This window comes from Vulpes vulpes, chromosome 8 (genome assembly GCF_048418805.1).
Source record: "Vulpes vulpes isolate BD-2025 chromosome 8, VulVul3, whole genome shotgun sequence".
Classification (NCBI taxonomy): domain Eukaryota; kingdom Metazoa; phylum Chordata; class Mammalia; order Carnivora; family Canidae; genus Vulpes; species Vulpes vulpes.
In genome coordinates, this window is record NC_132787.1 from 77583397 (window position 1) to 77597786 (window position 14390).

Here is a 14390-nt window from a genome sequence, read left to right on the forward strand (position 1 = left end):
CTGGATGGCTCAGTGGTTGAGTGGTTGAGCGTTTGCCTTCAGCTCCTGGCTTCATCCTGGAGTCCCCGGATAGAGTCCCACACTGGGCTCCCCATGGGGAGGCTACTTCTCCCTCTGCCTATGTCTCTGCCTCTCTCCCTCTATGGATCTCTCATGAATAAATAAAAATCTTTATATATAAAGATATATAGGGATCCCTGGGTGGCGCAGCGGTTTGGCGCCTGCCTTTGGCCCAGGGCGCGATCCTGGAGACCCCGGATCGAATCCCACATCGGGTTCCCAGTGCATGGAGCCTGCTTCTCCCTCTGCCTGTGTCTCTGCCTCTCTCTCTCTCTCTCTCTGTGACTATCATAAATAAATAAAAAAATAAAAAATAAAAAATAAAAAATAAAGATATATATATATATATATAAAAAATCATTCCTCTTACCCAAAAGAACTTCAAGTCCATTTTGAGAAAAACTGTAGAATAAATTATTGCATTCTATGTATCATTTTGTTTCCTAAAGTCATTTTTAAAAATTCTAACCTGGGTAGATATGATTGCCAAATTATATAACTTTAACCAGCTTTTATGCCTTTCATGGGTAAATACATATTTAAATAGAATTTCAGATAAATGGAATTTTTTTTTAATTTAAGATTTTATTTATTTATTCATGAGAGACATAGAGAGAGAGAGAGAGGCACAGACACAGGCGAAGGGAGAAGCACGCTCCATTCCATGCAGGGAGTCTGACGCAGGACTCGATCCTGGGTATCCAGAACCACACATGCAGGCCGAAGGTGGTGCTAAACCACTGAGCCAACCCGGGCTGCCCATATAAATGGGATCTTATAAGATTCTATGATCTGATTCTTCTGCCCAATGTTAATTGAAACATCCCAATTTCATTACTTGGTTCAGCATGTATCCTTACATGAGCAATATACAAAAATCTCCAGGCTTTTTATATACCAAGGCTTGCGCTCAATGCTCAAAGGAGAACCATGCAATCAAAAGCTCAGGTGCTGATTTTTAAATTTCTGAAGTCAAATAATAAAAAATAGCATAAAAGATAACACTAACGACCAATCTGCACGGTTCAAGGATGAGAGGGACGAGAGAGTTCACGGAGGAGTGACAAAGGCTGCTTAAGGGATGCAGGACTTGGGCTGGGTGCCTATGGCACACATGGGTACAAGAGACCTCCCTGGCTTTTGGCCTATGCACAGACAGACTTGCTGAACTATCTCACTAGGAACATATATCCCAGTTCCAAAATCACAGAACTGCAAGCTACAAAGGGTGGGATATACTACATATAAATCATACATTAATTAAAACAAGGAAAAAAAAAAACCCATCTGTAAAGGATCACCTGGAAGACAATTTGGTATTTTGTATAAAATCCCAAATACACATGCCCTATGACTCAGCAATTCTCCTTTATTTGCCAGTTATATCCAGAGTACAAAATTACCCATTATTCATATTCATGTTTATAAAATTTAAAAATCAAGTATTTTAAAAATAAAATAACAAACATTTAGTGGATTCCTAGGTATAGTGATAGAAGTCTAACATCAAACATTAAGAACTAAAATCATAAAAATTACTTCTGGAAGATAAGATGATTTGTACAGATAAGAATGCCAATAAATGTAATTTCTCAACCTGTAATAAACTAATCCACTACTCCCAGTCTGTTCAAAATCATTTCCAAACACAGGGAGCACAGACACAGTGTTCTTTTCTTCAAGCTAAATCTTTATTTTTTTTTTCCTTCAAGCTAAATCTTTATTGACTGCCCTTTCCTGGTATTTTAAGTTCATGAAAACAAAGATGTCTATAGCCTGGCATTATTCACAGCCACCAATGACACCAACGTATACTACAGTTCACAAACTCATTTATCTTCAGTATCTGTTGATTTAAATTTTCTGTGTACATTTTCTTAGAAATATGGCAAGGTAAAGAGAGAGAAAAACCTATGGAGGAACTCATATATTTTGTTTGTTTGTTTATTTTAATAATCTCTACACCCAACATGGGGCTTAAACTCCTAACTCTTGAGATCAAGAGTTACATGCTCCTCTGACTGAGCCAGCCAGGTGCCCCTGGAAGAATTAATATGTTTTAATAATCAGAGGGCAAAAGCAAAAGTGGAGCCCTTTCTGTGACTAATGCAAATCATAAAGGCTTTAAAGGAAAAGACTAATAAATTCTAAATTTCCGTATGACAAAAAAATAAATAAAACATATTTAAATTTAAAATCGCTATTAAAACATTTTTTAATCGAAGGGACTCGGGGGTGGCTCAGTCAGTTAAGCATCTGCCTTTGGCTCAAGTCACAATTCCAGGTTTCTGGGACTGAACCCCGCTTTGGGCTCCCTGCTCAGGGGAGAGCCTGCTTCTCCCTCTCCCTCTGCTGCTCCCTCTGCTTGTGTGCCTGCTTACTCTCTCTCTATCAAATAAATAAAATCTTAAAAAAAATTTTTTTAAGAAAATAATTTTGTGTTGGGGAGGTATTTGTAATACTTAGAGACAAAGGGTAAGTACTTCTGTGTTTACCTTTAATAGTCAAAGAATTCTTGCCAATACATAGAAAGATATATAACCATGTAGAAAAAGCACAAGAAATTTAAAGAAAGAGCATTAAAGATAACTGAGCAAACATAATCTCAAGTTCAAAACAAAACGAGGGGACCTCTGGGTGGCTCAGCGGTTTAGCACCTGCCTTCGGCCCAGGGCATGATCCTGGAGTCCTGGGATCGAGTCCCACATCGGGCTCCCTACAGGGAGCCTACTTCTCCTTCTGTCTGTGTCTCTGCCTCTCTCTCTCTCTCTCTCTCTCCCTGTGTCTCTCATGAATAAATAAAATCTTAAAAAAAAAAAAAGAACCCAAAAACCACTAAGACAATGAGATATCAAAATGTAGATAAAAAATGGAAAGTGAAAAAGATCCCTCATATTCAGTGTTGGTGAAAACACCTGTTTCTTTCATACGTACAGTAACACAGCCTTTTTGAAGAGCAAAGGAGCATTTTCAATGTGTAAAATGTATATACCATTTCACTTCCAAAAAATTATGCTTGAAAAAAATATTTATGCAGCACAAAGTTATGTATAACTTTTCAAGCAGTATCAATTTGTAGCATTGAAAAATGTAAACGCCTAAAAATCTATCAATAGGGGCCTAGAAGAATTATATAGTATATCTGCACAAATGTTTAAGAACTGCACAGTCACTGAAAAGAATAAAAATCTCCCTAGTCATGTGCTAAGATGGTAAATAAAGATACACTGTTAACTGAGAAGGGCAGGTGCAGAAGAACATGTGCAACATGGCGCATGTGGACTGTTCCAGGTGGAGGATAAACCAGTGTAAGGAAATCAACATGCCCAAAACAACAACAGTAATTAAATATGGGTTTGGAATGAAGGAAAGGGGATGGTGTTAGTTTCCTACATCATACACTGCTATGCATTATTTTTTTATTGTTAATGTTTTACTTTTTAAAACCAGAAAATAAAGGTTTTGGGTGTACAGCTATAACAGTAGAAAGAAAAATTACGTCCTGCTAAGAAACTGTTTTAAAATAAGAAGCGCTGAATCTCTTCAGTACATAAACTACCCAGATTAGCCCAAATCACTAGATTCTAGGCCATCTCAGATAGATGACTTAGGGGTATTCAGGACCTCAAGGCATTGTATGTGCCACATTTAAGACACAAGTTCAGCAATACAATCATTCTTAAAGTTGCATTTAAAAGGAAAACAAGGAGGGATCCCTGGGTGGCGCAGCGGTTTGGCGCCTGCCTTTGGCCCAGGGTGCGATCCTGGAGACCCAGGATCGAGTCCCATATCGGGCTCCCGGTGCATGGAGCCTGCTTCTCCCTCCGCCTGTGTCTCTGGCTCTCTCTCTCTCTGTGACTATCATAAATAAATAAAAATTTAAAAAAATAATAAATAAATAAATAAATAAAAGGAAAACAAGGGGCACCAAGGTGGCTCAGCCAGTTAAGTATCTGACTCTTGATCTCAGGGTTGTGAGTTCAAGGCCCATATTGGGCTAGACACTGGGCATGAAGCCTACGTAAAACTAAATTAAAGGAAAACATAGCCAGAAAACTCATAAAAATGTAAAATAAAAAATAACACCTCAAATTATTTTCTCTTGCTATTTATTATATTTCCTTTTACTTTTTAAAAGATTTTATCTATTCATTTATTTGAGAGAGAAGCATTAGAGAGCACAAGCAGGCGTTGCGCCAGGCAGAGGGAAAGGGAGAAGCAGACTCCCCACTGAGCAGGGAGCCTGATCTGGGGCTCCACCCCAGGATACCAGGACCATGACCTAAGCCAAAGGCAGATGCCTAACTGACTGAGCCACCCAGGTGACACTATTTGTTGTATTTCTATAAGTAGAAGAACTTAGAACTTTTAAACTTCAGCCTAATAGTTGTTTCTCCCATATGAGGAAAAGAATATTTGAGTTTCAAGACATTTGTTTTCATAGGACTTGAAACCCAAAGGGAAACATACCTTCTAAGAGCATCTCTGGAATGTCTGCTTGATATCTAGGCCCCACTCTAATTTCACCTTTGTCAGCTAACAGTGTTTTCACTGAAGGGTCATAGACCAGTGAGTAGAAAAAGGTGTCCTGAAAAAAAAAATGACAGAAAATATTTAGGTAAACTTAATTCCTTCTACTTTGCATAAAGCAATAAAGCCAGTGTCATGATAATGAAACTATAAAACTTCAGACACTATGTAAGATTTCATCATGGTAAATAAATTCACAGATCTTAAAGAAGACAATGAGGTTACTGTCATCATGCTAAAGAGCATAAAACTAAATCAAGAAAAATAAATAGCTTACAATAAAGGTAGATTATAATGTTTTCTTGGTTTTAGTCTAAAAGAAAACCATTTAACTACTCTAAAACAAGATTCTGAAAAGCTAACAAAACTAAGCTATAAGTCAAAGGTAAGACATCTGGAATCAAGCAATCATTTCAATCTCTAAAGCCCATACCAAACAAACAATGAAGACACCAGGCATCCTTACTTTTGGAGTATCCATCCACATTTTATCAAAATGTGAAAATACATAAACATCTCACATTAAATAAAGTTTAGAAGAATTGAGCCCACATGCAGTTTACTAATTAAAATGTCACATTGTATTGCTTAAACATCTATTCTAATTCTGCAGTTCTCCTTTAACTCCTGAAGCACTCATATATATATATAAATATGTATATAAATATAACTATACCTACCACTACCAGCATAGCCACTAACTTGCAAAGGCCCTTTAAAATGAAAAAAGGACCTCCAGGCTCTGGGTCTGCCTTGGGCTCACATCAAGATCCCAGGGTCCTGGGACTGAGCCCCCTATAGGGCTTACTGCTTGGCAGGGGGGCTGCTTCTCCCTCCGTCTCTGCTGCTCCCCATTTGTGCTCTCTTGCTCTCCATCAAATAAATAAATGAATTCTTTAAAAAATAAAAATAAGAGATGCCTGGGTGGCTCAGTGGTTGAGCATCTGCCTTTGGCTCAGGTCATGAGCCAAAAAAATAAAAATAAAAATAAATGCAAAAAGGCCCTCACTGAGCCTAAAGGATAAAATGACCAGGCCACTAGGCCTTTGCTGAATTCTGCAAAACCACTAGATGTCTTATAAAGTCTTATCCCTGCTTCCTGCCATGACTCTGATGGTCATCTACTGAACAACTCTCTGCATTATACCTTAGAGGGGCCCGTTCCTACCATTAGTATTTTACCAAGACCCTGGTGAGCAAGTTGTAAATAAGAGATAATCTGCCAGATTGTACAGCTTTTTCCTTTCAGGATCTTACAGACTGCGATAAAGGGAAAGGAGAGAACGGGACAAGCTGACACCATCAATTCAGAAATTCTGCACTGTGTTTTATTTTATTTTTTAAAGGGTCTTATTTATTTATTCATGAGAGACAGTGAGAGAAAGAGAGGCAGAGACACAGGCAGAGAGAGAAGCAGGCTTCATACAGGGAACCTGATGTGGGACTCGATCCCAGGACTTCATGATCACACTGTGGGCCCAAGGCAGGCACTCAACCGCTGAGCCACCCAGGCATCCCAGAAATTCTGCACTGTGTTTTAATCACGGGTTACTGTCAGAAGAAAAGCTTAAACAAGAGGACACAACAGTGTGACAATTTATGCATGTAAAAAAATGCTACCTAGGGAAAAGAAAAAGAAAAAAATCTGCAGAATATATAAATCAATCTGCTTAAGTTGATGGAAGTGATGAATATGTAATCAGAATCATGTGTTTCTGAAGACAGGAGCAACAAAGAATGTTAGTAGGTAACTAAAGCTACTACCACTGGTACATTATTGGCTTTAAAAGAGGACAATACTTCTGGTCACTTTGGTTCTGTAAAATATGTTAGCATAGTATTTTATAAAAATAGGATTTTGCCATACTTGACAGTAAAATGAGATGAAATTATTATTTAGGATCACATAGGTTGCTTAAGACTCCTTAAATCTGGTGTACTGGGTGGCTCAGTAGGTTAAGCGTTTGACTCTTGATTTCAGCTCAGGTCATGATCTCAGGGCTGTGAGACTGAGTCCCATACCAGGTTCTATGTTGAGTACGGAGCCTGTTTAAGATTCCCTGTCTCTCTCTCTCTCTCTCTTTCTCTCTCTCTCCCTCTGCCCTTCTCCTGCTTGCACTAGTTCCCATGCATGCTACCTTTCTTAAAAAAAAAAAAAAAAAAGACTCCTTAAATAAATATGTGTTGCCTAGTATGGGAAATTATTTAAAATGTAAATATAATGTAATAATGTAATGAAATTTTTATTTATTTATTTATTTTTTTTAATTAATTTTTATTGGTGTTCAATTTACCAACATACAGAAAAACACCCAGTGCTCATCCCGTCAAGTGTCCACCTCAGTGCCCGTCACCCATTCCCCTCCAACACCCGCCCTCCTCCCCCGTGAAATTTTTTAAGAAGTAAAAACTCATGATTAGAAAGTTGTCCTTTGGGACGCCTGGGTGGCTTGGTGGCCTTTGGCCCTGGGCATGATCCCAGAGTCCTGGGATCGAGTCCCACGTTGGGCTCCCTGCATGGTGCCTGTTTCTCCCTCTGCCTGTGTCTCTCTGCCTCTCTCTCTGTGTGTCTCTCATGAATAAATAAATAAAATCTTAAAAAAAAAAAAAGTCCTTTGGGTTGCCATCTTCAAATATGCCAATCTCAGTATTTATAAACTACATTTTCTCAAGGATGGTCTTATAACAGATAAAGCAGTAAAAGGTTTAAAAAAGTGCTTTTCAAATTGACAACAGAATATAATGTAAGCAGTAAATGTAAAGTATAATATAACTTTACTAAACTGCTTCCTCTGGTTTAAAAAAAAAAAAAAACAGGTTTCTTCAAATACAGTGCCAGAGGTCAGTTCCTCTCTTAAATATTGATATAGGACTATGTGCCTAAAATTCAAGGAGACAGGAAAAAATCCTAAAGATCTGTGCAAATTTTCATCTCCTACAATTCTTAGCACATAGAAATTGCTAACAACAAATCAGAAAGCAAAAATACCACTTTTTAAAAAATCACACTGTTGGGGTGGCCTGGCTAGCTCAATTGGTGGTGCATGCATGCAACTCTTGATCCTAGGGTTGTAGGTTGGAGCCCCACATCAGGTTTAGAAATTACTTAAAACTAAAAACAAATTTTATATGAAAAACAAAAAAATTTATAAATTACACTTCTTAACAGCCAAATACACCAGTAAAATACACTGAAACATACTCAATGTTTCCTCCTTTTATTTCTGCTTCTGTGAATTAATACTAATTTCTGAACTAATTCCTGAACTAATACTAATTATCTTTATCCATCATTAACCATATATTGACTGACAAACACTACTATGTACTTTTCTAAATTTCACGTGTAAGTTATAAAGACTATCAATCTTTTTTCTGCCTTAAATATTTACTTCCACTTAGTTTTCTCTATTAGATTTTCTAATGTATGGGGTACCTGGGTGGCTCAGTGGTTGAGTGTGTACCTTCAGCTCAGGTCATGATCCCAGGGTCCCAGGTCAAGTCCCACATTGGGCTGCCTGCAGGGAGCCTGCTTCTCCCTCTGCCTCTCTCTCTGTATCTCTCATGAATAAATAAAATTTTTAACAAAAAGAAAAAAAATTTCTAATGTACAACAGTCCCACTTGTCTGCATCAATCTTTTATAGTTATGCTTTCTTCATTTAAGATGGACAATACTTTCAAGTATAATAAAAAAGTTTTTTCAAAGAAAATATATCCATTTAATTCTTTAAAAAAAACACACACATATATAAAATACATATACACATACATATACACGCACATACATACAGAAAATAAAGATTTGGAAAAACAAAAATACCATGAAAACTATAAAGGTTAAATACTAAAACATCAACAGTAAAATTTCCCATTGTGGAATATTCTGTATAGAGGCATTTCCTCCCCACAATGAAGCATATGCTCTCATTCAACTTGTTAAAAAATGTTTAAAATGTTTCTTGTTGAAGTTTACAGAAACACTTTAGTTGACAAAGTTTATTGGGATTTTAGGAAAGAAAGCAGACCACCAGTTAAAATCTCATCTGGAAAAAGTCTAAAAGAAAAACTGTTTATTTGAAAAACAACAAAAACAAAAAAACAGGCAGGAGGACCAAATACAGGAAAGTCACTTATTTCATAAAGCCAAAAATATTTCTTCCACTACCAACTAAATCATCATACTGTAAAAAACCTTTCATTACCAACTGAAAGAAAACAGACACAGAAATTTTTGCCAACTCTTATCTCAGTTAACCAGAAAAATTAAATTTCCTAAATGTATTCTGGTCATTATGCTTTTATATAATGCTGCTCTCTCTCTAATAATTTGGTGCAAGAAGACATAAATTAAAAGGTATGGGCTTCATGTGAAATCAAAGGAAGAAAAAAACTCCACAAAACAAGTGTAATTGTGAATTACCTCTTTATCAAGATATGACAATACTGACTCTGTCTCATTCAGAAGGGCAACACTGCATTTTCCCCTGTTGGAAAAGGGAAAAAGTGAATAAATGTAAGAAAGGTCACATCACCTTCACAGTGATGACATATACAACATTAGGAATAGGCAGGATATAAGGCTGGTATTAAAAAAGTAGATAGCAGTTAGGAATATACATTTATGTATATACTTAGACTTGCTTTATAACCCTAATGTTACATAACCTAAAAAAATAGTGCTGTCTTTGTAGACATTTACTGTATGGCTAACCTGTAGAAAGAACTGTGTTAGGCAGTAAATCTTTTTAACATAAAACACTTGACAGGTATTCCCTAATTATGACAGAAAAAAGAAAATAAAACCTTCAGATTAGAAGTGAGTTTCTGAATCTATGAAGAGTTAATATTAGGTGATTTTATACAAGGAGACTTTAGACAGACTTCACCATGCAAACTGATACCTAAAATAATCTTTGGATTTTTTTTAAGTAGCCACTGCATATGAGAACCTAAAAATAATACACATTCATATCAAGATTAACTAACTTACCTTTATTGACATTGCTCTAAAGCCTAGTTAAAATTTAAATACACTGCTATAAAGTAAAGGGCAAAATAAAGACCTACAGATTTACAGACCCTGAAGTCTGATGGCATTTACCTTTGATCACAACCCTGGGTATGAGTTTGAAAATGAATGAAATGTCTATTTAAAAATGAATGTCTATTAAAAAAAAAAAAAGCTTGTCTAGACTTGAGAAAAACTAAGGTTATCAAGGTAGAGGCATTTGTTATAAACACTTCTAGAATTATCATCCTCCATAGCTTGAAAAATTCTGTAGAGCTACAAATTTGACAGGAGAATTTTGATAGACGATTCAAGTTATAGATAATTGGTCAGGACTCACAAAATATTTTTAAAATGTCACAATGTCATTAGATTTTGTAAACAAAAGTCACTGCTTGCTCCCCACAAAATGACAAGGAAAAACAAATACATCATATATACATGGTATGGGAAGCTACAAGAACAAGCTGTTGGAACATCAAAGTGGAAAATAATAATTCAAAGAAAAACATTACCCAAAGCAAAATAAAATGTAAAATGCTAACACACAGGTAAAAAATGACAATTTATTAAACATTTTGCAAATGTATATTCCTTAAATCTAAAATAATTTTCCCTTAAAAAAATAAAATAATTTTCCCTTCATAAAAACATAATCATCTATAGTTACTATCACTTCAAAAGACTTCTGAGAGCATGTGTTTCTCCATATTATCCTGTCAAATCTGTTATTTGGTTAGTGAGAGTTATATAGGTTTTTGGTTTTTCTAATTTAATTCATGGGTATCACTGAAAAAGAAAAATTAACCTTATTACTCCAGAGCATATAACAACATTCACAGTCAATAATTACCTGACCGGCTCTTAGAAGGACAGAATTACGAATGGGGGGATATTGCTCGGCTGAGGTTTGCACATCTACAGCTGCCACAGAAGAATTTCTGTGACGTGTGTAGTATGTGTGCTCCTCACACATGCAGCATGCTTAAGTACCAAATGGGGTTTCCAAAAATAGGTTTCATTTACTTTTTTTTTGCCTAATAGCTGACAAAGCAGTATTTCTAACATTTAATACTTAATCACCTAGAAGAAATAAAGTCTTGCATCTTAAAGTTCTCTAAAGTTGGGTGATTTTTTTAATGGAGAGGAACAAAAGCTGAATGTTATTTTCATAGACACCACTTTCTTTAAGAGCCATTTGGATGTTAAGGGTTAACAAACACTGAAAATATACAAACAATACACCATTAGTCTCCTCCATACTGTCTGAAATGACAAGAAGATTTAAATGGAATCATCAAATCATTATTTTCATAACATTAGGAGTTAAGGAAATGTTGGTTATACACTGTTTTAGAGATATGACATAATTACAAAATCAAGAGGATACTCAGCCAATCTAAAATATAAATAATTTAAGGGAATGTAGGTTTTATGCAAAATTGAAAATAGGTGATTTTCATTTTTAAATTTTCTTTATGGTAGCTATGTATTTTCTCCCAAATTAAAAATGAAAATGTGATACTTAAAATATTCAAGTACATATACTAACAGCTAACAAAGCAGGAGGTTGAGTCAGAATTATTTTATGAAGTAAATATGAATATGTAATTAACACATGTACTACCACGCCAAGAGTTGTTGATAAAAGTAGTTTAAAAAGAGACAAAGTGGGGGATCCCTGGGTGGCTCGGCGGTTTAGCGCCTGCCTTTGGCCCAGGGCACGATACTGGAGTTCCAGGATCGAGTCCCACGTCGGGCTCCTGGCATGGAGCCTGCTTCTCCCTCCTCCTATGTCTCTGCCTCTCTCTCTCTCTCTCTGTCTATCATAAACAAAATAAAAATCAATCTTAAAAAAAAAAGATTTAGGGATCCCTGGGTGGCGCAGCGGTTTGGTGCCTGCCTTTGGCCCAGGGCGCGATCCTGGAGGCCCGGGATCGAATCCCACATCGGGCTCCCGGTGCATGGAGCCTGCTTCTCCCTCTGCTTGTGTCTCTGCCTCTCTCTCTCTCTCTGTGACTATCATAAATAAAATAAATAAATAAATAAATAAATAAATAAATAAATAAATAAATAAATAAATAAACCTTTAAAAAAAAAGATTTAAAAAGAGATAAAGTGCTAGCTTCCTTTATGCTGAACAAATTTTGGCTCAAACAAACAAACAAAAAATGATAAATTTTAAGCTAATCCCAAACTAAAGGAACCATTATCAAATTGTAATATAGAAAACCCAATTGATTGATGATGCATCTCAAGCAATGATTCTAATTGTTCTCTTCCACCACACTTTAATCCTTAAGGAAGAAAGATACTCAAACACCATGACATAAGTATAAAATATATCAAAGACCTTAACACAGGGATCCCTGGGTGGCGCAGCGGTTTAGCGCCTGCCTTTGGCCCAGGGCGCGTTCCTGGAGACCCGGGATCGAATCCCACATCGGGCTCCCGGTGCATGGAGCCTGCTTCTCCCTCTGCCTGTGTCTCTGCCTCTCTCTCTCTCTCTCTGTGACTATAATACATAAATAAATAAAAAAATTTAAAAAAAAAAAGACCTTAACACAAGAAAGCTCACTCCAGGCCTATATAATTATTCATATTGCTTTTCTTATAAGGAACTATACAACAACACAGAATTTCCATAGAGACAACATACTTTCCCAGAGATCACTGAAAAAGGTTTTAAAAACATACTCTACTTTCCGAGACTGCACACGGTGCTGGGTCAGAGACATGTAAATCGATAATTACAACACAACACAATCCCATGTTGAATGGTAGGTGCTGATTCCCCAGGTCCCTGAATACTCTTGGTTTCATACCACTGCAGCCTGGAGAATGGTGCAGTGCCATTGGGGTCCCCGCTTAGGAAAATGAAAATTTCTTAGTGCCACACCAGACTCACTGAGGACAAATATCCTAGGGGGGGAGGGGGTGTCAAGAAATCCACGTGGTTGGTAAGTATCACCAGGGGAGCCTCAGTCACACTTACTGAATCCAAACATCTCAGGGTGGGATCAAGAAATCTCCATGAAAATCAGCATCACCAGGTAATGGTTAAGAGTGAACTTGAAAACCACAGGTACTTGGGATGCCTGGGTGGCTCAGTGGTTGAGCATCTGCCTTTGGCCCAGGTTATGATTCTGGGATCCCGGATAGAGTCCCACATTGGGCTCCTTGCAGGGAGCCTGCTTCTCCCTCTACCTATGTCTCTGCCTCTCTCTGTGTGTCTCTCATGAGTAAATAAATAAAATTAAAAAAAAAAAAAAAAAAAAGAAAGAAAACCACAGGTACATATGCAGGGTCTGACTGAACTTTCCTTGCTCAGTAAAAGATAACCATTAAAAAAAAAAAAAGGCATTGTGGGGGGTGCCTGGGTGGCTCAAGTCAGTCAAGCATCTGACTCTGGTTTGGCTCAGGCCATTATCTCAGGGTCATGAGATTTAGCCCTGTGAGGAGATCTGTGCTCAGCAGGGAGACTCCTTGAGCTTCTCTCTCTCCCTCTCGCTCTGCCCCTCCCATGCACACCCATGCACATGCTCATTCTCTCTCTCAAATTAATAATATTAATCTTTTTTAAAAACAGGCATTTTTCTCAATGGCCTTATGAGTCTCACAGTTGCTCTAGATTCTGAACATTTTCTCATATAAAAAAACAATGCTAGGGGGCAGCCCGGGTGGCTCAGCGGTTCGGCCCTGCCTTCAGCCGGGGTGTGATCTTGGAGACCGGGGATCGAGTCCCACGTCGGGCTCCCTGCGTGGAGCCTGCTTCTCCCTCTGCCTGTGTCTCTCTGTGTCTCTCATAAATAAATAAATAAAATCTTTCAACAAAACAATGCTAGGTTCTGTGATTGGAAATTCTGCAGTTTTATCGAGCATTTAATCCACTGAATACAATGGACAACCGAATAAAAAATAATGAAGTTCAAAGACCCAAAATGCGTTCAGAAAATTACATTTCACATCATATTTTGTTAAAAGGACAAAAGGAAAGATTCAAAATTCTGAATGAAAATGACTTCCAAACCAGAATCATATGCCTAAACAAATCACTGGTATGTGGAGAAAAGATTTTCAAGATAAGCATGCACTAAGAATTTTTTCTATCTTAGAAGATAGAAATATCAAAAAGAAAGGCAAAACTATTAAATCCATGGAAAACAAAAGATTGCACAAGAAAGAATACATGAAGAATCTTTATATGTTCATAAAATACAATGATTATTATTAAGTTTTTAAAAAGTGACATATTGGGAACACAAGGGATAGGAAACCGAAGAGAAAGAGGGATTTCTAAAACTGAAAAAGTAATAGTAGCACTGTAAGAGTGGTATAAATACAGAAGCCACAGAAAAGTTGAAAATGTCTGGGGGTGGGGGGTGGACTGCCCTGGATATTATTACACAACTATCTACATATATTTGACTTTTGAAAAATAATACAATTTAGGGGTACCTGGGTGGCTCAGTGGTTAAGTGTCTGTCTTTGGCTCAGATCATGATCCCAGGGTCCTGGGATCGAGTTCTGATCAGGCTTCTTGTGGGAAGCCTGCTTCTCCCTTTGTCTACATCTCTGCCTGCTTCTCTGGGGTTGCTCACAAATAAATAAATAAAATAAAATATTTTTTAAAACTTCAATTTAAAGTAAAAAATAGATCCTAATTAAATAAAGTACATATACTTGTATAAATAATATATATATACCAAGGAAGCAAAGATTATTTACCATAGATCTATATCAAGTTTTCTCAAACCTGGCATTACTAACATATGAAGCCAGGTAATTCC

At 36.9% G+C, this 14390-nt stretch overlaps 1 protein-coding gene across 24 annotated transcripts in view; it reads right to left on the reverse strand.

The window, feature by feature from the left end:
* MTA3 (metastasis associated 1 family member 3) overlaps positions 1-14390 on the reverse strand; it is a 220688-nt gene that overhangs the window by 82031 nt on the left and 124267 nt on the right. For all 24 annotated transcript variants that reach the window (XR_012003145.1, XR_012003151.1, XR_012003144.1 and 21 more), the window contains 2 exons: positions 9013-9076; positions 4531-4648 (listed from right to left, as the gene is read on the reverse strand). Coding sequence is in view for 14 of the 24 variants with exons in the window: in XM_072767199.1 (XP_072623300.1) it covers positions 4531-4648; positions 9013-9076 (182 nt within the window). In the remaining 10 variants the exon portion in view is untranslated. The remainder of the gene's footprint in view (positions 1-4530; positions 4649-9012; positions 9077-14390) is intronic.